The sequence below is a fragment of the Poecilia mexicana genome, unplaced genomic scaffold, assembly GCF_051168715.1.
Source record: "Poecilia mexicana isolate PSO_F unplaced genomic scaffold, ASM5116871v1 scaffold_9, whole genome shotgun sequence".
Lineage (NCBI taxonomy): Eukaryota > Metazoa > Chordata > Actinopteri > Cyprinodontiformes > Poeciliidae > Poecilia > Poecilia mexicana.
In genome coordinates, this window is record NW_028263378.1 from 21,664,147 (window position 1) to 21,688,236 (window position 24,090).

General features: G+C 38.6%; 1 protein-coding gene across 2 annotated transcripts in view; it reads right to left on the bottom strand.

Annotated features, from left to right (window-relative positions):
- Positions 1-5,017: 5,017 nt before the first annotated feature.
- pdlim2 (PDZ and LIM domain 2 (mystique)) overlaps positions 5,018-24,090 on the bottom strand; it is a 42,117-nt gene continuing 23,044 nt past the window's right edge. For both annotated transcript variants that reach the window (XM_014982303.2, XM_088008989.1), the window contains exons 7-10: positions 13,950-14,068; positions 8,499-8,647; positions 8,208-8,319; positions 5,018-6,136 (exon numbers count right to left, since the gene is read on the bottom strand). In XM_014982303.2, coding sequence (XP_014837789.2) covers positions 5,944-6,136; positions 8,208-8,319; positions 8,499-8,647; positions 13,950-14,068 — 573 coding nt within the window. In that variant the 3' untranslated portion in view covers positions 5,018-5,943. The remainder of the gene's footprint in view (positions 6,137-8,207; positions 8,320-8,498; positions 8,648-13,949; positions 14,069-24,090) is intronic.

The following is a 24,090-nucleotide window of genomic DNA, read 5'->3' on the forward strand; positions in this document are numbered from 1 at the left end:
GAGTTACGGGTAATGAAAGCCCAAAACGTATTTTCAGAGAATTACAATATCGATAAGAGAAAATCCTTTCTAATTCAAAATTGTTATGTCGTGTTATGTTACAGGCCTTGAATGGTCCTGTCTAATCCCAAAGAAAAGTACCGACTGAACGGTCCAGAAGACACTGACACCCTCACAAAGGTTACTTCCCAAAGAAGCTGACCGTTCGCAGAGAGCCACATCCGAGCGGAAAGTTGTGTGGATGGACAAAAATTTGGTAGGAAATGTTGCACAAGCAAACAGGTGTAACCGTAGCCTTGAAAGGAGTGTTGAAGCAAAGATCGTGTAAGCGTTTGAGGAGATACAGAAGGTGGACTGCAGCTGGAGTCTTCAGGAGCTGAACGCACCAACGCATCTATGACATGGGCTTTTTTGTGGTTTTTTTTTTTTTTTTTTGCATTTATGGTCCTCGGTCATTCCTGAATCAAAAGTCTTATCAAGGATGACTGATAAGATGAAAGTAAATTTCACATTTTATTTCCAAATTAAAATTCCAGAGTCTGGAGGCGGACTGGAGAGGGACGGAGTTTACGTCAATTGAGCTGCACGGTGAAGTTTCCACGGGCAGCGACGATTTGGGGTGACATGTCATTTACTGCTGCTGGTCCACTTTATCAAGTCCAAACTCAGTGCAGTCACAGCATTTCAGACCGTTTCCTCCTCCTTCCTTATGCCAACAGTCTTTTTGGAGATGCTGATTTTGTTTTCCTTCAAGAGTTGGCACCTGTCCATGCTGCCAGGAGTGGCGGGTGAAGAGGAATACGAGATTTAGCAGACGTGAGTTGCAGGCTGTTATCAAAGCAAGTTGGGATTTTTTTTAACACCTCAGTAAAACCACAGGCTGACTTCCTGGTGTACAAGCAACCATGGTAACGTCTTGAGTAAATGTGCAGTACGGTACAGTCACTATATGCTCTCGGCCAGGTAGAACTTTATGAATAGTCAGATTTTCTGAGAAGGTACCAGAAATAATAAAATTACCAGAAATAAGAGTAAAATTGTATCACATATTGTGTAATTAGTTTATAGTATAGATAGCATATTTAACTTTTACTGAATAATTGACAGGTATTGTCTTAAGGATAAGCAAATATATTGAGCCTTTAATAACTATATCATAAATAAAATAAACTAGCTAATAGGCAGGATGAAGAAAACTGAGTGTCTCATCAGTTTTGTTTTTGTTTTTTGTTTTTTTACTATGAGATAACTAAAGTATAAATAACTTTACAGTCAAACCATGATGTCATGCAGGGAAACTAATAAAACAACAAGTAGTCTTCGGCAAAAGCAAAATTTCCTCAATAAAGAACAGGGAATACTATTGCTTTGAATTAGCTGCCTCCATCTACAACACAGGAAGGTCTTGCCTTCAATGTGTGTCTGGGCTGGAGGAGCAAAGTGAAGTTATGAATGAATGCTGAAAGCCTCTGGTGTATTGTGTGCCGGAGCAGATCAAAGACTGTCCATTCAATCGGCGGGAACGAGAGGAAGTAAAGACTTTTATAGATAGGCTGCACTTCACTACATTCTATATTGTTCCTGGAAAAAGACTTATGATCAAATAGAGCACTGCAAGCGTGAAAATGAACAAAGACGGCGCGGCAATAATGCTGGTGATAAGTGTTTGTTGGCAAGGCTGTTCATTTTACAGTGTTGAAGCACACAGACAGTAAACCGTTTTGTTTTCCACAGATCCTCCACTTCTCGGGTCTCCCACTTCTCTCCGAGTTTCTAATGGGGTTTTAGTAAAGGGGGCTGAGGAGATTTTTATGGATGAAGATTGATAAGTAATGTTTTATGTTTGCCAAATCGGTCGGTATGAATATACCCGAACAGCTGCGGATGACACATAATGACCCCACAATGTTGCACCAGTCTACCTTTATTTGGAGATTTGCTTGTCCTCATCCCTGCATGTGTTGGTAAAATACACCTGAGTATTGCTTGTCTTAGCTCTAGTTGTTTTAAACTTTGGTGTAGTTACCCTGATTCTCACTAAAGGCCAGTTTGGTTCAGTGAATATTTTTCTTGTTGCCCATTTCTGATTTTTGAAGATCAGACATCTGCCTTACTTAAGTGACATGTTGTTTTGTCTTTCCCATTTTGAAGCATTTTGAACGATGCATTACATTTATACCCAGGTGAAAGAGGAAGACGCATATTTTATCTTTTCCACCTAGGATGTTTTCTAGAAAACGTATCTTTATTCCCTCAATGCTTTGCTCCTTACTGGATGTCATAGACAACAGTAAGCTCATCATAGTAACAATGCACTTTAATGCCGGTCCGTTTTGTAGCAATCGCCACAGCAACAAAAAGCTAATGCAGTGAAACCCTGCCGGCTCTGAATACAAATGGGTTTTTGTCCACTTCAAACATGTCAAGCTGTAACTAAACATAAATGTTTCAAAGTCGACTGAGATTGAGAGTGTTGTTCTTTGCATACCATATGTTGTTTATGTTGTAAGAGTAGTGAAATATATGGGCTTCCAGATCCTCCGAATGTGTTTGCACAAGCGAATACTTTGATTTAATCCCGGGTCTACTCTGAAAGAAAAAATAATATTCCCAAACCTCAATCTTTTTGTTGAAATATGTTTTGTTTTTTTTGTTGTTTTTTTTTTCCAGAAATTGTGCTCCACTTACTTTATCTTTCACTTTGGTCTGCGGTTCAGCTTTATTTTTTATATATATATATATATATATATATTTTTTTTTTTTTAGCTGTGTGCACAAAAAGCTCCGAAAATACAGTAGGTTACTTCTGTTTTAAAAATACTTTTTGATATACGAGAGGCCTGGGAGGACAGAGGCTGTGGTGATTCAAATCTGGAGAGCGTTTAAAAATGCGAGGCGGTGCAGGAGGAAAGCTTTTGAAAAGGTTACTTCTTGCAATTGGGCTTGACGTGTGTTCACCGACACGTTCAAACTACAGGTTCCCCAGTCATGCAAGCAGCCTGGCAGTATATAATAGTGCACTGTGCTCTGACCCCTGCAGCAGACCCCCGGTTTGTTATTCCTGTATGCGATACTGTACTCTGGAGCAGGCTCAGACAGCCAGCGTGGTTACTAAAAGAAAGCACAAGGAGTAGATGGGCGCCTGTTCTGTAATGAAACAGAGGGGTGTTTATCCAAGCTGTTAAATAAAGCTTCAAGTGCAACACCCCCCTCCAGCCCCACAAGGCCCAAATCGCTCTCATCTGGAGAGCACAGTTTCCATTTTAAACTTTGCGTCCCAAACTGCACATTACATCAAATTGTACTTAATGGTATCCAGACAAACTTTAATGTCGTTCCAACATTTTCTCTGCAGCCCCCGCCCCCCTTCGCCCTGTATAGCTAAGCAAGCAATCTCTCCTTTCTCTGTTCCACATCTGGACTCCATCCCAGGTGAAGAATGGGGAAAGCAGAGAACAGTGGGAGAGACGGAAAGAGAGAGAGAGAGAGAGAGGTGAAACGTAGCGAGGCTTGGAAGTGCAAAAAGACAAACTATGCTAATGTTTGATTTGGATGACAAATATTAGAGATGGCAGTTCATAAGAGGCATGATCTGTGATTCCCCCAGAGGGACAGGATTTCCCTATTGTCCCTCAGATCAGATGGCCGAGAGGAAATGATCAAAACGTATGAAACTTTTCTCTGCACAATCAGAGCAACAGACCAAGTGAGATGAGGTATAGTACAGTATTGTGTTTCTTCCAGCGAATAAACAAAAGACACTTCCAGTCAGGAAACCTTGTGTTTGGTAACACAGCGACATCTAGTGGCATTATATAGAAAACAGAGACTCCCAGTAGTTCAGCTCTCGCCACTCTTTAAAAGGGTGGTTAGGCGGGCGGGGTACGTAAAATCGACTTTTTGAATCAGTCATGTTTGTGTTTTCTTGCTTGTTAAATATCAACTTCTAGCTTGAATCCATAAAGCTCAAAATTATTTATAGTTTGTTACCATCTGATCTATCTACTTTATATATATAAGACCACAGGTTATCATTGGGATTAGGATCTGGGGAGTCTCCTGACCGCACATCAAAAATGTTGATGGCTCTTGAATAACTTCTCTGTCACTTTTGGCTTGTAAAGTATCTCACCTGAACGATGCATTTAAATCACGCAATTAGATAAAAAAAAATGTTACATTGAAGGACAAACACAGGACATGACAGCTCTGACCTCTTAAGAAAAAAAAAATAGTGGAGCACCATCATTTAACAAGTTGAACTGTACCCATAAAGCTTGCTGAAAATTTAGCAAAATGCAACATTAGATAAGTTTTCTTTTGCCCTCCTTTCTCTTTTTTTCTTTCCTTTGGTTTGTTATTTTGTTTGCATTTCCTTTTAATTCATGTAAAGCACTTTGAATTGCTGAAAATGTGCTATAAAAATAAAATCACCTTACTGCCACAGGATTAAATAGCTTAGAGAGTCTACACACACTTTCCCTAAATCCATATGAATGAAATAATTCTTTCAAAACTGCAATACCACCCTCTAGTGGTAAATAATAGAATTGTGTAGCCATTTATTGAAAGTGTAATATTTTACATTAAAATTCAGTATTAGGAAATGAACTAAGGCCAGTACTAATTGTAACCTGTCCTAACTCACTACTGTAAATGTTACATTATTCACACTAATAAAACCCTAATGCTGCCAGACTTCCTTGAGTTTGAATAAATATTTTGATTTCTCAATGTCCTTCAGTCTAGCTCAATGTCTATTAGGTTGGAATAACAAATGAACATGATGTCAAACATAATTTAGTCCTCAGCAAAACAAAAAAAAAAACTGTTTTTAACATTTAACTGGTTAGGTGTAACAAAAGGAAAAAAAAAATTGAAATCCTATAAGTGGCACTGACACAACTGTTGCAGTTGTGAACTGAAGCAGGCATAAGAAAGATTAGCCAAAATAACTCCAATAAAAATGACGAGGCAGGAATTTAGTCCACACATTAAACAGACGTTCAAAGTCATATCAGGAGAGACTTCAGGTTGTGCAACTTTATTATATTCCACAAAAAAATGTGAAGGTTAAAGTCCATCTCTCAGTACTGCTGGAACTGGACATGTGCTGCATTATGACTTCTTATCACATCAAATGTCCCAAGCTTACAATATGCATTTTAAATGATCCACATTATAATATTATCATCAAAAGAATATCAAAAATATTTATATGTTGAAAAGATATTTTGTCCCTCTAAATTAACAAAAGAGCCAAACAACAAGCACACCCCTCCCCTCACTTGCTTTGCCGATTCTTATCTATTCAGCTTACAGATAAATTCAAAAGGCATTTTGCCCCGAATCTGCCACTCTCCACATCTCTACAATAACTTGGCAGCCATCTTTTTCTCTTGCCTTCGTCATGTGGAAACACACACAACCATTCACACACACGATATGAAGCCACGCAGAAGCTATGTCTGCATGAGAAAGCATGCAATCACACACACACACACACTCACACTCACACTCACAGCACCATCTGAACAACTTTAAGGCAGCATGCAGAGTTGATTAGTTATTGGTCCCTTTTTTATTCAATTAGAAAATTCAGATGGCGATTCTCATCCTCGGTTCTACTAAACATTTTTTTTCTTTTTTTTTTTTAAAGCACCTGCATTCTTAAATCTGGCCTGAGTATTATGTGGGCAAAGAATGAGAGACCATGAAGGCTGAACCATATTGGGGAAAAAATAGTTCTCATAAAACAACAAGTAAGGCAATAAAGTGTATATTATAAATTGCATTATTTGATTAAAGATTAAAGATCAGAAATTAATGTAATGTCAACCCCACAAAAAATATTTCCAAGGTGTATCGGTGAGTCAGATGAGGTGGCGCTTCGGGGAGGAAAGCAGCACTCTGTGCAGAGTGGAACGGGCTGCAGGGGCCAACTCATTGGCGGGGCGACACGGTGGTCTGAATGGCGTTGCCTGGGCCCTGGTACCTCTCTTTGGCATGCTTCTCACAATACATTACATCTTCAACCCAAAAGTGACCTCTCATCTTCAGGTTAAGCCCGCAATCTGTGCAGGTGTAGCACTCCGGATGACGGAAGGAGCGGTCGGTGATGCGCACTGCCCGTGTCCTGTGGAGTTGAATAGAGATGTAAACAAGTTATTTGAAAAGCAGCTTATTGTCTGTTTTTTCTGATTCGCTCCGTTGGATAAATTCAGTCTGTTCCACATTTTTTTATTCAAAGGTTCGTTCTTTTTCCAGTTCTTACTGAATTTTTTGTAAGTACAATATGCTTATCAATTTCAGATGACGCTTCTGTAAGTGGCCCCCTTCATGTGTATTTAATATTAAATCCACACAAAACATACAAAAGATAGATGCATAAAACAAAACCTTTAGTCCAACAACATGAATGTTCCACTGCCTCAAAATTTAGAAAATCTCTTAAAGCCTAATTTGAGGAGCTTACATATACACTCATTTGGCATAAATGTAGTTAATTTGATATAAACATCTTTTTCCAATTTGGAATGACGCAACTAATGACAGCGTTAGTCATTAGTTGCAAAAAACAAGAATTGGGTGCCCAAGTCTGAGTTTGTGGATTTTCTGTTTCCCATTTAGGCTCAAATTTATCCCCCCACACACGCAGACACTACGTTACGATACGATACATGTTCCTTAGCAAGTTGCTGTGAAATCACGAACTTCTTGTAACAAATTCTGACATAATTCTGAATGGGTATTTGACCACTTTTTTTCCTTTTTATACGGGTTTATTTCCTGAATCTGGTTTTTAAAGCATATTATGGGGATGGAAGAAATGGGCATAAAACTTTGTCACGTTTGTGGTGATCAAGTGTGGTTACTATGATGTAAGATGCCTGAAAAAAATCAGGCTTTTTAGCTAAAAGTCTACAGATAAAGCCTCACAAGACAAAACATGCTCTCACAAGAACCATCATCACAAAAACTACTACTTAATTACCACAGTTCTGTTCAGTAGTGACATTTTACAGCAAATTAGTAATGGTTCAATAAAACATTAAAAAGTTATAAAAGTAAAAACAATACCAGCCCATTTCTAGCATAGCACATACATTTCCGCAGAGTTGAATAAAAGGCTATGGAGAGGAAAGTAAATGCAAGTTTTTCAAAACCAGCTATGTGCGCGTGCGCGTGTGTGTTTAGGATCATTGACCTTTCCGAACATCCAACTGTGTGTAAAGTCCATCAAAGCTCAAACCTGTGTCACGCACCACAGGAAAACAGTTTTCAGATTGTAGATTGTAGAACGAAGTCTGTGCTTTAAATCCGTACATTAAACCTCTTTAAAAACTGCAGGTCAGAGATGACAGACATTTTTAATTTACAAGAACCACCAAGGCTCAGACCTGGCATTAAGTGGAAGCTGCTGGGACGTCAGCATAAGAATCAGCTTCTTGATTGACTGAAAACTGCAGCTGCCCAAATGGAGAAGCCAAACATATTTGGGGAAAAATCTTTATTATCTGGGTGAAAATGATTAAGCAATAGGAATGTTTCGAGTCCAGGAGAACATTTGAACAGGAGCTAAAAAGCATAGTGGAGGCAGCATCATGCTGAGGTTTTGTTTTACTGGCACTGGTGCACAGGACAAATATAAGAGCTTATCTAAACACAACAGCTTGATGGTTTAAGCTCTCAAAGATCCTAAAGCGAAAGCTGATAAAGGAGACCAACATTAAGTTCATTAAATGGTCTCGATTCCATTGAAAGTTTATGAAATATGCTAAAAAAGTTGAGCCTGTGCCAGGAAACCCACCAACATAAATGACCTCTACAATTTATGGGCAGATTTATGATAAAATATGCAGCCAGAATTAAAAAGAAAGAATGTCTGTAACTCCAAAAAGACTGGCTTAGCAGCTTGGTAAAGGACATTTATCCATCCATATCAATGGGGATGTGTGAAAGTTTCTTTAGTTTTGACCTCATCTGGATTAGAGGAAAAAATACAAAAACTTAAACTTAAGCACCCACACCTTGTTTATAAAGTTAGTTGATTTTTTTATGTTGTATACTCCTTTAACTCTTGATAAACAACTGTTCAAATGCATTATTAAAAGTTCAACGCTGCATTAAGTTTGGTGTGTGTGTGCATAACCTCTGATGGAAACCGTACACTGCCTCAGTGGTAATAAAACTACAGGAGGACTTACACAATGCTTGTGCCACACTTCTCACAGGTGTGGTGTTTGCCGACTCCTGCAACAGAGGTGCTCTGTTTCGGTGGGTTGGGGGAAAGCTTCCCCGGAAACCGCAGGGCTGCCTCTGAACACAAACACAGATATAAACAAACCCGCTGATAAAAGACATTCTGACAACATGCTTTTCCAACTTTTTTCTTCCTTCCCTTTCGCCACATTCAAATTTAGAGAAAAAAAAACCCAAAACAATTCTCCTGACTGATGTAAATCTCCCACAGAGTTGCAAATCCACATGCTTCTAACCTTTCTCATCAGCCTCCAGCACTTCTTGCAGCATTTTGAAGGTGTTGGACTGACGAGGTGGCGTGCGGGACTCCTTGTTCTCCTGGATCATCTTGTACACCTCCGAGTTCCTGTCAAACCTTTGCATGGCAAAGTCAGAACTGGAACTACTGCGGAGGGAAAGCAGAACAACAGATCACAGATTATTAAACACCAGAAACCCGAGGCCAAACTAGTTTCCACTCAAACGTGACATAATCCTCTAAGATTTTCAAAGTAGTGTTCACAATGGTTTCAATAAAGAACTACAAGAAATGCAACAAATAAATAAAATAATTGTCTGTTCCTCCCACTGGTTCCTCATATCAAAAGCTATAGGTACATGTGTGTGTTTGCCATCGGCAGGAACTGGTCGGGCAGGTATTCTCCTGTTAGGCCAGGTGTTTGGTGCCTTGCGCTTGTTGACAACTCGTCGCTCAGAATCAGAGAGCGAAACCTGACAGGCTGTCCAACCTGTTGCCACTCTCAGCAAATACCTAGAGAGTTAGCCATCAACACACACGTGTTGCATGAAGAATCTTCAACGTTTCAGTGAGCTCACCCTCAAAACAGCAGGTTGCAGCTCAAGCTTGTCAATGTAATTTCAGGAAAGGGTCAACGAAGGACAGCGTTTCGAAGGATGATTCTGGTTATGCTTCGATTATTTCTTAGAAGCATATCGGTAACAAACTCGATAAAAAATGGATTTCCACTTACGAGTACATGTAAATTATTTTGACATGCATTTCTTCATAAATATCCAAATTCTCTTCTTTCAGACAGTTTCTATATATAAAACACCTAATATATATATTTTTATATATATAAAGGTGTGATTAATAATCAGTAATTACAAAACCTGAATATTTCATAAAACTGATGTTATGGTTTCACCAATAAATGAAAAACAAAAAAAAGCATAAAAATAGGTGTTAGAATTTTAATTTAATTTTTTTTTCAAGATGGCACCACTGTGTTCGGCACGCCTTCAGACTCGCCCTCTCCATTTCGTTATTTTTGCTCTTTTTGTTCCATTTGTATATTTATGCTACTACAGTTCCAGGGCCTTTATTGTTTATAATCGTAAACCATCGGATCGGACGCCATACATAGACTTGGATGGTGTCCTCATTTCCTGGATGCAAGACGCCGCTGGATTCAACCCGTTGTTCGGGGAATGTGCTGCTTTCAGATGGACGCGGTGGAGTTTTTCTATAATCGACGGTTTCAAGATCAAAAGAGGAACGTGGATTATGGAAACCGTAAGTGGTTGAACTATGTCTCGTCTTCAACTTGTGCTGCTGCACCATCTACCACCTGCTTGGCCTTGCTTAATGCTAGGTCTCTAGCTAACAAGACCTTCATGCTGCACGATCTGTTTACTTCTCGGGATTTGGATTTTTTATTTATCACAGAAACTTGGTAAGAAGAAGGTCAGTTGTTCCCGGTCTCTGAACTTCTACCTCAAGAACTGTGCTTTTATAAACTCTCCCCGGTTGACTGGTGAAGGTGGAGGTCTGGCTACAATTTTTAAATCCTGTTTCCACTGCCAACAATCATTTTTCCAGTTTCAAGCTCCAATTGTTTGAAGTGAAATTACCGGAACCAAATTTGTGTGTGGTGGTTTACATTCTGCCAAAGTTCAACAAGGATTTCATTCATGAATTCTCAGAACTTGTGGCACAGATTACATTAGAGTATGACCACATTTTAATCAGAGGCGATTTCAATGTACACGTATGCTGTCCAGATAAACCTCTGGTGAAGGACTTCTTGGACTTGATTGATTCGTTTCATTTTGTACAATCTGTGGTTGGGCCAACACACTTAAAGGGACATACTCTGGATTTGGTGTTATCACATGGGCTTTGTTTAGATATTGAAGTTCTTCAGACGTGTATTTCTGATCATTTGCCCGTTTTATTTTCTATTCATATTTCACTTTCTGTGGACACAAAGAACACTAAACCTTTACTTTCTCGAACTATAAACTCTGATAATGCTCTTGAGCTAAATGCTGTCCTTGCTAATTGTTGGGGGTTTTTATGATTCACACAAAACCTGTAAAGAACCAGACAAAACCAATGAGGGTTTATGACTTCCTTTGCAAATGGAGAGATCCACAACCTCTAATCCGCTCAGGATCAAAGATTGGTGAGCTCTCCTCTCCTCTGCTTGGGAACTGGCTTTTATTATGATGACCTTTTTCAGTAGAACAATGCTGAGATAACAAAACAGATGGACCCCGTGAGTAGAAAATTACATTATAGATAACTGGTCAGAGTCAGTTAGGTAACTGAACACATGTAGATAAAACACTCAAATAAAATGATAAAACAATGATTAGTTTAACCCAACACTAATACTATACTCCCTATTGATAGCAATTCTGACATTGAAGGCCTTATTCTAAATTTTAACAAAGTATGCTGAAATGCTTTAAACACGGTAGCTCCCTTGAAAATGATAAAAACTTCAAATAAGAAACTTCTAGGGCCGTGGCTTAATGAAACCACTCGTGCACTCAGACGTCTAATGTAGATGCGCTGAGAGGAGGTGGAAAAAAAGATACATTTTTCCACCTCATTTTGGTTTCATTTGAAGCTTTGAAAGATTATCTACTTAATTTTCAGACTAATGTCAAATTACCCAAACCCAAATATTTTTTTTAATCTTGCAGCTGCAGATAGGTCTCAAGTCCTTGAAAATCTTTGATATCCTTGTTTTAACAAATCTACAAACATGTCCTTCACAGCTAAGATGATAAATGGAGAGGAATCTTTACTCGTCTAACAATTTTGTATTTAGGCTTTCAAATTAATTTGACTGAGACAAAACTGACAAATATTTAAAAAAGTAAAAAAAAACAAAAAAAACCCAAGTAGGACTTTTGTACAAAAGCTTTTTAAAACAGCAGCTTAGGTTTTCTGAGCTAAACCTTTATTTCTTTTTTGTATGCTCGTTTGTCTGAAATGTATCAGCTTTAGACGGGACTCTGCATCAACATGATGTCAACAGAACACAAAAAAAAACAAACATGCTTTGGGCCTTTCCTCTGCATCAATGAGCAGAGGTCCAGATTGGAAACAGACCTCTGAAGCACGACCTCCAAGTTTTCCACATGCACAGCTCCACCCAAAGCTACCCATTTCCCCCTTTTCCTCTTACATTATTCTAACATGCAGTCACAAAACAGCTGAAGAAAACAGGAAGAGACAACAAACAAGCAGTCACATACACTGATACTAGGTGACTAAAAATGAACAGATTTAAAATATCCAAATGCACCGATACTTCCTAAATACTGAGTGGAGTTAAATATTATCAAATCTGTAACAAGCACTTGCATAGACATCTGACACAAAGTTGCAGAGAAGTAATAACAATCTAGTCAAAGTGCGGACTCAACATGAACATAGAGATCAAACTGCTAAATGTCTGGACCTAATTTCCTGCTGGCAGAAAGCAAACAAATCCAACTTTTGTGCTGAATTAAAATCTAAATGACAACTCAATGACTCACCTCAGAAAGAAGAAAAAGTCACAGGAAAACTCTGCAAAAAAAACCCTGCAATTTCTAAGTCTGTGAATCAACTCAGAACATGGAAGAAATAAAAACTAATATTAGCAGAGACTTCACTCTGAACCAGACGAGACAGAAAAACAAGATTGTGAGTGAAAGGTGTGCCCCGGGCTGAAATTCATTGGCCACGCGGCATGAAGGAGGCGTCACCGCTTCTCTGATTGGCTGCAGAGAAACGGGGAGAGGCTTACTGTGCTGGCTGGGGGCTACAGACAGGGGGCCGATCAGGGGGAGAAGTAATTGCTCTTTTTTGGGGAATATCAAGTTCTTGGACAGGACTTGCAGCTGCAGACATGACCTGTGGGTAGCCTGAGTTAACCAGCAGGGAACCAGGGCCAAAGCCAACCACCCTGCACTGTCAAAACACAGACACCAGCTTCTGCAGCAGAATGTGTGGACAAAAGGATTAGAAAAGGAACTACAAGAAATTATTATATTTTTTTTTACATTGACAAAATACATTCCAAAGTTCAGAAGGCTTCATCTGTACACTGGAAAATGAGTCAAATTACAGCTCCATCAACTCCAAGGGTGTGGCTCCGAAACTCTGCAGAGTGAAACTGTACAGAGCTTCCCAAAGGCTGAACATTTTTATCAGTATTCATTACTGCAGTTCACTCAGATGTTTGAAACATGGAAGCTGCTAGAGAGCGCCAGGATAATGAGAATAAAGAGTCAGCTGCATAGCTGAACAACAAAATCATTAAATGAAATGATTCACATTGAAATTGATTCCAGTTTTAAACCATTTTCCACACAAGCCTTTCAGAGAAAGTAGGAGAAAACGTCTCCAGAAGATATATTTTTAATCAAAGAAAAAAAAAGTTAGACACAAAGACATAAACTGCATTTTTAAAACTATATACATCTGAGAAAACAACAACATAATAATATAGACCGTCTTATTGTAAGTGGCTTTCAGAATTTTGCAGGCATTTTCTTGACCAACACCATGAGAGATGGTGAATTATCACCATCAGCTGGTGCATACCGTCAGCCCCGTGATAAAAATACAGAAGAAAGATCCTATGATTTCAGTTTTGGCCAGCATATCATTTATATTTTCTCACTGACTGACTGGAAAATACAAGGAATCAACTATTTCTCTGCTGTTCACACAGAAAGATATTCCTCATACAGCAGGCAAGATAAAGAAATCAAGATTAATTATATATTTTTTATTATTTAGGTTCACTCACATGGGTATCTGTACTTGAAAAATGATTTTGTTTTTCATCAAATATCAAGACATTTATTTGTCCTCTTTCATTTACTCTGGTGTAAAATGTATATTTTCAATACATTTTAAAAAAAACAGAGTACATGGTGTTCTTTAGTTTTTTAACCTCTTCTAAAGTTAATATGTAGCTACATTCTTGTTTATGCACATAAACTTGGCAATTAAAGCCAATTCTAATTGATTGCTTGACTTAAGATCTGTTGAAAAATTATTTTTATTTTACTAACAATTTTCTTCAAGCTGTTCAAATTTGTATTTCTAATTAAAAACAACTTTTCTAATTAAATATTTACTACACTTCAAACATTTCTCCCATTCAAGGCATCTCAAAGAAAGCACATTTAGAATTTGATTTATTATTTCATTAATATTTCAAAACCCAAGGCTTTTTGCAAATTCCTTATATAAAACTACATAAAGCCTTGTTGATCTGAAAAATGACAAGGAGTTGGAGTCATTTTCAATTGCAATTATGGAATTTTTTGCTTTCTTGAATTAATAAAATTTCTATTTGAAAGTTCACTGGTTTTTATATGACATAACAAGCAGCATTTGGTCACAAAATGGGGAGTAAATAAAAACTAAGTGACGATATGAGGAGTGTTTTTACCTGCGCCTGGGGGACATGGAAACATCGCGGTCAGTGGGGCTGTGAGGTGAGTAGCGTCCTGGTGGGGTTGGTGTCCTGCTGGACCCAGAAGGGTGTCTGAAGTCAGAAGGAAAAAACTCCTAGAATAAAAAATAAAAAATAAAAAAAGGGTACAATGATACAAAAGCAAGTAGCACAGATTAAAGACTTACACAGACTGTGAAAACATAGAAATCTGTTTTCTCTAACAAAATGACATCTCTCTTCTTGCAGCTCATCAGCATATCAACTCATTTCTTCTACGATGTCTGACAAATTTGTGATTTGTCAGAAATTAGAATTGGGCGTAGATACTATGCTAACAAATACTGAAGAGAGAGGGGCCTATGAGCACATAAGTTGCGTTTCTTGTAAAGTATGAAATGTCCTGAGTTTTCAACAAACTTTGTTCATTCCAGCTAAAGAAAATTATTTTTTTTATCTGTTCTTGCCTTAAGAAGGGGGAGCGGTTCTGTTACGCTCACACAGAAAGCAAAGGTCCTGATTCTATCAGGTTCTAAAGCTGAGATGACGTCAGTCGTAACCTAAAAGCACAGCTACATGATCCAAAAATCAAAGACAATGATAACCCATGTACTGCATACAAAACAATAGAGGTTACACATCATCATATCTGACTGAAACACATATTACAGTTTCATCCAGCAAAAACAATACATCATCTGACTTTGTTTTTGATATCCTGAGCTTCTATTAACAACCATCATCCATCTCTGCTCTGCTGATGAGTATCAGCAGCCTGCATCAACATTTTAAATCCAGATCACCTTTTATAGCAAGAAACCTGCTTCATTCCGTCATCTAGTTTTAACCACTCCAAATGTTCTGCGTCAATAACAGTGTTGGTTTTATAAATATGTTTTTATGCACTTTAATAGTTTTCAAACGGAGGTCAGAGATGCAGTGCTGCTGCTGGAAGTACTATGAAGGTACGTTTTACATCAGGACCAATCAGGAAAGAATGTTGATTCATTACATGTATTACGTTCTCCTACCAGAAGAGGGCGCCACATACCAAGTGAATACCATCAGCTAATGAACAACGTACCTCAACAGACACAAATCGATGCGTCAGCTGCTTGCATAAAAAAAGACACCTAAGCATGAAGTTATTCTTGCATTAAGAGCAATGGATGACTTGTTAAATTATATTAGTATTAGTAGGCTGTGTTAAAATAAACTACATGTGTGTACACTCTGAACCCCAGGACAAAGGCTCAGTACATTCATCATTCAGGACACTTTTACTGTCAGGAATTTTACTACTATCAGGCCGTCTCCTTTCTAACCATGTCCACCTGTAAAGCTGACCACCTCCTGAGGCATAAAAGCATTTTTATTCACCCTACCAGACAAGGTTAATCAAATGCAAAATATATCCAAACTTCAGCTTAGGAATTGTTTTAGTAACAGTCCTCATAGTCCCTAAAAACTAATAAAAACTCAGGGAAACATCTTGCACAATAAAGCTCAGTGAGTTTTCCTCCCTGTACAGTCACCAGCTGGCATCAGTGTTGCACGGGCTCCATCCAAGAGAGAAAATGACTCCACCCAACTTTTCAGGCGGTAGGAGACTACAGTCAGAGCCGATGGTGGAACCCGACAGAAACACAGTGGCACGGATGAAATGGATGATTTCTGTGGTTGATGCCAGCACCCGCTTCCAATTCAGCAGGTCTTTGAACAATGGCTCTGTTCTCAATTGAGTCCAATTTCCCTCCTCTTTTTTTTCTTTCCAGAGTGGGCAGATTAGTGGTGGATGCCAGGAAGCTCTTACCAGAAACGATCATTGGGACGGCTCCCTTCGAATTTTTTCCCTCCGTATAAACCCAGTAATATGACTCAGGACTGAGGGAATCCATCAGACTACAAAACTACTCATCTGTTTGCTCTCCTGCTGCGAAGCAATCTAAAGTTCATATACCTGATGGACACACATGCTTGAGAGACTTTTTTGAGATAGACCAACTAAAGTCCAACAGTATGTGGATATAAATCCCTGCTAATGCAAACAAGGTGGACCTTGCATAACCATGGATCTTCAAGATCTACAGTCTAAAAATGTAATCTATACGAGTAAAGAGAAATGCAATAAATGCAACAATAGAAAAGCTGAAGAGCGGAAAAAAAACAGCCACTTTAAAGGCACATATCTGTTCAATTACTTGTTAACACAAACAGTGAAAATTGCTTCCAATTCAGTGTATTTAGGCATCTAGATGTGGTGAATGAAACTTGAAGTTCAGCATAAGCCCAACAATGTGGATAAGGAAGGGGATTTAATGGTTGATGACTCCAGACAGATTGGTCCCAGTACTTCAGAGATCGCTGATCTACTGGGATTTTCCCCTCACAACTATTGCTTAGGTTCACAGAAAACAGACTGCCAAATTTCCAGCGAGCAGCAGTTGTAAGGATGAAAATGCCATGCGTTTATCGGAGGAGAATGGGTAGGCTGGCTTGAGATGGAAAAAAGGCAACAGTGATTTAAATCATCAATCATACCAACCAAAGAATGCAGAAAACCATCTCTGAATGCACAACATGTTGAATCTTGAAGCAGAAGAGATTCAGTGGCAGACGACCACAACAGCTGAACAGGTGGGACACAATTTGCTCACCAACATTTGACAAAAGATTGAGAAAATATTGACTGATCTGATGAATCCCGACTTCAGTTGCAACTGACTTTAGCATAATCGGCATAAAGAACCTGGATCCAATTTGGACTGAATTCATTGAATGTTTCCAAAACACTGATAAAAATCTTTCAAATATTAAGACGCATCTGAGATCAAAATGGGTGTTTGGGGGATACAGCTACGGTGGATTCTTGGCTGCAGACGTACTGGTCAGTTTTTATTTCTCATTTTCTGTCAGAAAAAAACACATTGAATGAAAAATTTCAATTAAAACCTTCCCTGGGTAAGGATAATTTGGGGCAATATGATGGTCAAACCTTCTACATTTGAGCTACATTTTTGTAAGTGAAAATGAAGAAGCTTCAGAATCCATGTCAGTATCTGTCCAAAGTTGCTCGTCCAGTAAAGCGTTCAGTAAAAAAATCAACAAATCACACAAATTTATTTTTTTCTGTGTCTCTCCTACAACCCTGAGTTCCCAATAAGGCCCTGAATGTTCATGACAGGAAAACAATCAAGAATTTTTGGCCATGATTTTTTAAAAGTTTTTTTTCCCCTGATGTTTCCCTTTAGTGTAACTGTTTTTGGAAAGAAAACTGCATATTTTCCCACTTACTTTGAATAAAAAACTAAAAGTTGCACAACTAAAGCAGGAACCCTCATCATCATTAACCATTTTGCAGAATCCAGAATATGAGCCCAGTAACAATGGCATAGCTGACTGTAGGATCCTTCATTACAATTAAAGACATTATTGCTCCATTCAAATGTATTACTCATGGTTGATTTAAAGTTGCAGTGCCTTTGCAATCTCCAACCTTGGCACCGCCTACAATGTCCCTTTCTTTTATCTATCCAGACTTGGGGAGGGGAGCTGGCTAAAGTAGGGAAGCCTGTTTGTTTTGTTGCTTTTTTTTTTTGTATTGGATAGCAACAAGGCCATAGATGGGAGAGAACGCAGAGGAATATCAGCCAGTTTTCAGCGGTTCCTGTGGCTGCCAAGAGGAGGAAGCTTTGATTAAAGCTGTACAGAACTGTAATCAGAAGTTCATAGTCAACAAACCCAAGATCATTAGGGCAAGTCTCTGGTATGCTGCCCTGGCTTCAAGTTGCACATCCAATAACACATACCACTTTTCACTTTACAACCCACGAACATTTAGAGCAATGAGAGCACAGACGTTAGAAAATATAAGTATGCTTTTATAATATGATAAGGTCATTTACAAACAGCATTATTAGAGGTCACATCAGTCACATCTTTATTTTGACAGTTTTTAATGAGAAAAGAAGATGGTGACTTTGGGGAGAAGTGCAGTCACATTTTTGAGTTCATTCTGAATAAACAGATCTCAAAATGAGAACCATGAATTTCTTTATATTCATGGTTGTAAAGAACAATTGTTTGGATATTTTTTTTAATTTTTATGTGTGGAGTCTGGCCAAAGGAAAAAAAACTTGAAGAAACTTTTTGCTTTTCAAACTCCAAAATCTTTTCCATAAATTGTGGTTGGTGCTGCAAAGACAGCTGCAGAAAAGATGTTTCCCCTGTCCAATATTTATTTGAATAATCCCTTTATTTAATTTATACTCCACTCATCCATGAAAAAGGAACATGTCTGAATAGGTTCTTTCAGAAAACTATTTCAAGCTGGAATCTTGCAGTCCTCCAAATCAATAAGGATGCCAGTTTGCGTGTTGCACAGTACTCAAAAGTTGTATATAAAAAATACAAACCCCAAACACAGAGAAAATGATAAACTGTAGTAAAAGGGTGGCTGTCTGAGACCAATGGGAGACACTGGGGACAGTGCCAGCAGATGAGACTTCAGTCTGGCTCCAAGCAAACCACTTTGCATCATCATTACCACCCTGCAGCTTCAATTACAGGGCATTGGCTGCAGCATAGGAGTGATGCCTAGAGCAGTTCATATTTTGGGAAGTCTAGCGCTGCTGTGAGGGTGCGATAACTGATGATTTTGCATTCACCACAGACATGAGTCCAGCAGTACAGCAAGTTCTGTAGTAAATTGGAGCAGTGCATGCTGTTTCCCATCGGTCTACTTTTGGTAAAAGGTCTTGAGTGAAGATTAAGGCCAAGTAACCTTTACTTCATCCATTGTTACTGAGAGACTGCATGTGAAAACTGAACCCGGCAACGATTGCCATTTTCAAACCTTATAAGAAAAACAAAGGCTATAAAAGGCAAATCTTCACTTCAAACAACATTAACTTCTGAAATGACTCTTTACAGGAGTCATAAAGTGTAGTCTCTATTGCAAATATAGAACTACTAGCGCAGTGAAATCTTGTGTACATAATAACACTATCAGATCCAGCTACCCAGCATCTGATGGTAATATCACATCAGCAGAATGATCTGGCTGCACCCACCGTCATTTCTGTTGGACTGGAGCTTAATGCTTAATGTATGCAAATCTTTTTTTTTTTTTTTTTTTTTAAGAAAAGATCGGCCAGAAAATCTACAAAGGGACTCTTTATAACACTAAACAAACCATGACCACTGTTTGTTGGGCACAAGGTGCTAATATTAAAGGGAACCCTGACAAACACAGATAGCAGGAAGAAGATAATACTGCATAACATACAGTCCCAGTAGCTCAGACCAGCAATTACCTTCCACTGAGCTAGATTAGGTAGATGCCAAAGACAGCTCAGATAAAAGCTACTTGAAACAACGAGTCAGCCCAACACACAGGGAAAAATAAATAAACTGCTTAAAAATATTAGATTTTCTCATGAACTACTATTTTATTTCAAAGGTATCCATCATAACCTCAGTGCAGTGTTCAACTATTACAGCAATACATTAAGTTTTCAAAGCACAACAAAGTCTTTTCAATCCTTTAAAGTGTCCGGGCAAAGGATGACAGTTCACATTTCAATAACAAGGAACAAAGTGTGGCAGATCTTTGGGCTAAAAGGGCTAATACATCCATCTCACTCCATTCATTCACAACAACCATACACCATCTGGCTGCTGCAGATATAAAACACATGGGTAAACTTAGAGGGCATATGAACAGTGGAGGGAAGATAACAGGATGACTTTACACTGTGCATAAGAAGTAATACGTGCCATTTCACACCTATCTATAATTTAAATTATACATCCACAATAATCAACCAGAACCCTCTATGAATACTTAGGTCTGAGGACAAAAATCTTTTAATTTCTCTGTAGACAATGGCAGAGGCATAGACTGGTGACTGGACTTTCACAATTTTCAGCTTCACAATTCTGACTGGTGACTAGCAGGACGTTAAAATATTCTTCCAATCAGTGAACGCACCGCACCAACTGCAGCCAAGCTGCACAGAAAACACTGCTTTAGATACCATTTTTAGTACCAATGAGGTTCAGGCTTCAAGAAGGCAAGTGAGAACAGGAAATTCAACAGATACCAAGAAGGCTAACTGGAGAACAGCAAAGGCTTAGTAACAGAACAGTTTGAGCCAAATGAACTTGTGTCCACTGACATGAAACAGAGACTTGGAAATCTCATAAAATCATGTTGCTGTGAGACTTGGAGGATTTCTGGGTTCTTCAGGCTGCAGTTTAAATGTAAGACACATTTGCCACATTGGCAGAAGCCATCATGGCATCATGTTTAGCTACAAAGAGGAGGAATAAGGGCGAGCGATAGATGCAATAGATAACAAATTATCAGTATGATCAGGTCACACTGATAAGCAAGAAGTATATTTTCAGAAGGATCAGATACTGCTGAGCTTTCACCTGCTGGTGTAGAGTGACCAGATGAGATTTCCATATGTACAAAGAGCAACCTAAAACTGATTCCTCCTCACCTCATCCTCCCCATCTCATTGTTTTTGTCCACATTAAGAAAGTGCTTGTCATCACACGCGGTCAGACTTTTAATTGCTGAAGGCTGCATAATCTCCAACAACATTGTTGTGCAAATACGTTGTGGCACAATAAGAAAGTTAGGACTGTGAAGAGGAGAGAGCTGAGGACAGCAGCTTAAGGTTTTTCATCGTTGGTGAGAGAATAAAGATGACAACAACGTCCTTCTTCTCAAGGCAACACTGAAGCATCGACTCTGCAATTTGCAGATCTGCTTTAAAGACAAAGGTTTGTTTAAATAGATGCAACAGTGAGTCTAATACTTTGAAAATTTTGTTCCTCATTTATGGACCATATAGGATTCTTGAAGCTCAGAACAACAAATAAGCTTTGATGTAAGGTAGGTGGTCTGAGTCAGGCTCTACCACACATTACCATTAAAAATCTGAGGGATAAATACAAGAACGTTTATTTACACATTTTTGGTGCCATGGAAAACAATTTCTCCAGACTTCAATGAATTTTCCCCCAAACGGCTTCAGTGGATATGAAGCTCATTACACATCTGTAGCTCATTATGGACAATAAATGGTCACACAAATCTCCTTACTTTTATCAAAGAGAATCAAAACATGTTCACTGTAAAATAAATAAATAAATAAATCACAATGAAGCAAGTAAACATGGGGGAGGGACCCATGCCTCTTGATACCCTGCAAGAAATAAGAAAATAAATATCTGAAAAATATGCATACGTAAGTAAATGTTTACAACGGGTTTGAGTCAAGCATGCAGCCAGCAGTGGGTTATAAATGGAAATCCTTGTGTGGAACTCAGCATAGGGGAAAGGAATGCATAACATGTTTTAAGTAAACAAATATTAAAAAGACATTTCCCATCAGCGACGACAAAATCACAAAAAAAAAACTTAATCCCATCTTTAAAACATATAAATTTTAGATTTGCACAGTACCAATAAACAAATTAAAACATACACTAAACAACATAAGCAATTAAAACTGCTGCAGATCAGTGATTAGTACGACTGTGTACTTCTTATCATGACTTCATAAACATGGGCAGCCTGAAACCACAAACCTTCTCCCAGTCTCTAAATGAAACATGTGTATCTTAGCCAGATGTATACATCCTACAGTTTTATCTGAAGCTAAAGACACACTAAAAGCGTTTCTGTCATAATTTATGCATGATTCCAAGCAAGCCAAGTCTGAACTAACTGGAAAGAGATGGCAAGGCCAGTTGGCATAAAAATCTGTTAGAAGAAAGAAAAAAAACTGTAAAATGTACTTTCAAAGTCTCAGTTAAACAGGTTTGTATATTTTAAATCAAATCTGGAGACTGCAGACCTATACACTGAGCTGATTACAGATCTGACCGCGTCCTCATCTGATAAGACTAGGTGAGACACAGGAAATGTTTTCAGAAAATATACGCACTAGCTTCTTAGAAAGACTCTAAACATGACCAATATTTATTTACTTTTAGGTCATTTGGAAAAGTCAAAGAGGAAAAGTAAAGAAGTGATGGTAGACCATCAGTCATGTTAGTTTACTTCCTTCTCATTTTCTTGCTCTTAAAACTCAAACAAATTGCCTCATTGTAGCCATCAACTGGTATGTTAAATCATATTCTTCATGACAGTTTGTGTATTATTACACAACTGGTTTGACCAATCAGATCTGGTGTCCCACATCAGGCATAGGTGTTGAGTATGATGAATAATTTCTAAGTTTTTTAATCAAAAATCTGCAGAAAGCAGTGAGTTTACATTTAATTTAAGTCTCATAAAATCTCTAAGTATGTAAAAGGTGTGTAGTGTTCACCAATGTATTTATCAGCATCAAAATCTACCAAGTTATTCTGCTGAAGCTCAAATGCTTCACTAACTTTAATTAAACACAACTACGTGTAAGTTTTAAATCCAAATCCGTGAATTTGTATGAAAAATTTCACGTATGACTAAACTAAGATACGCATCAAATTTTGTCCAGTTTAAAGTGCAAGTGTCTTCCAACTATAACAACGATTTATGACCAACAAATAAAAACCATTGTTCTAAAATATAGATGTTCTCTACTATAAAACTACAGGACATAAAGTCTGTTTCTGTTGGAATGAATACATTGAGGATTCCTTATTAATGCTGTTGCCTCGAGAACGACTTCTGGAATGATGAATCGCCCCTCAACCACCTTTGTAAACGGCACCGACTCACAAAAAGAGCCCTCTCCTTCCCACCAACAGCTCCCAATAAAACGCAAAAGGCCAGCTATTCCTCATGTGCACACCCGGAGGGCTGGAAAGCTCAGGGAACCAAACAGGGACCCAGTTTGCTCTTCCACTCCAGGGGAAAGGAAAACAGACAGGCTCATCAGTCAGTGGGGATGAGGAGAGGCATGCTGCCCATGGAGTGGCCACAATGGACCCAGGCTTAACGGCTTGCAGTCCACGTGAAAAGGCCTCTCACTGGCCAGTCACAGAGCTCACTGTGCAGAGGAGAAGAAAACATCCATCCACCAAAACCACAGCCAGTAGCATTCCCTGGACACTGGCTTGGCTTACCCGCACAACAACATGCCAAACCAAACAGGAAGAGCAGGCATAGCAGACCTGAAATAGTAGATCATTCAAAGCCATCATCGTCAAGCAAAACATGTGCATTTGTGTACTTTGTGACAAACGAGAAACTCCAATAAAGTGAATGTATCTCAGGTTTTCTCAAGTAACGGCAAACATTTTTTTTTTTTTACCACTGGTCAACTTTTTTCTCCGTCTGAATCTTTTCAAAGATTTGTTTCAAAGCAAAGACTACACAGCTTTGCACCACCATAACCTTGAAAATGGACCAACACAAAACCTTAAGCCTCTGTGCCTGCTAATACTCTCTGGACATGTACGCGACGTGATTCATGGAGAGGCTGACCCCTCCGTCTTTGGACAAAGTGCTTAGTGGTGACACATTTCAATGCCAAGAGAAATAAGTTGAATTTAGCAGAGAGGAAATGTTTGGTCTACAATTATCTAAAAGCGTGTCACCCTGACATATTTGGCCATGCTGCGCTTGAAGGAATATTTATACAGCAACTGTTGTGTCGCAGCATCAGGCGAGCCACAAAGGCAAGCCTTCCTAACCTCAAAATGGATCCTTAAAAACACAGACCGGGAGCTCAGACATAATGACCGAGTTATGGTTCATGTCTCATGAGAAGTCGTTTTGTTTTGGCCCTGTTCAGTGCAATCAAGGTCTCATTGTGGCCACTTCTTGATGATATAAACAAATGCTCTGAATCATGACAGTCGCCAGCTGCCTCAGATACGATCTCAGTTTACAGGAATCTAGGAATTATTTACCTTTTGACTCAGTGATGAGCAGGCAGATATTAAAAACAACAAGTCAAGCACATCCCGGCATGACAAGACAAAACACCATGCATGTCAAAAACCATCAATATTGGACTGAAATTGAAACTTTATTTTCCCCACATAGACAATTTTAATATTATGCAAACCATCCAAATCTATGAGGTTAGATTTTGTATTAAAGATGCAGAGTTTGGTTAATTCAGGGCACTTTAGCAGGACTGATACTTCCAATACTGAAGAACATACT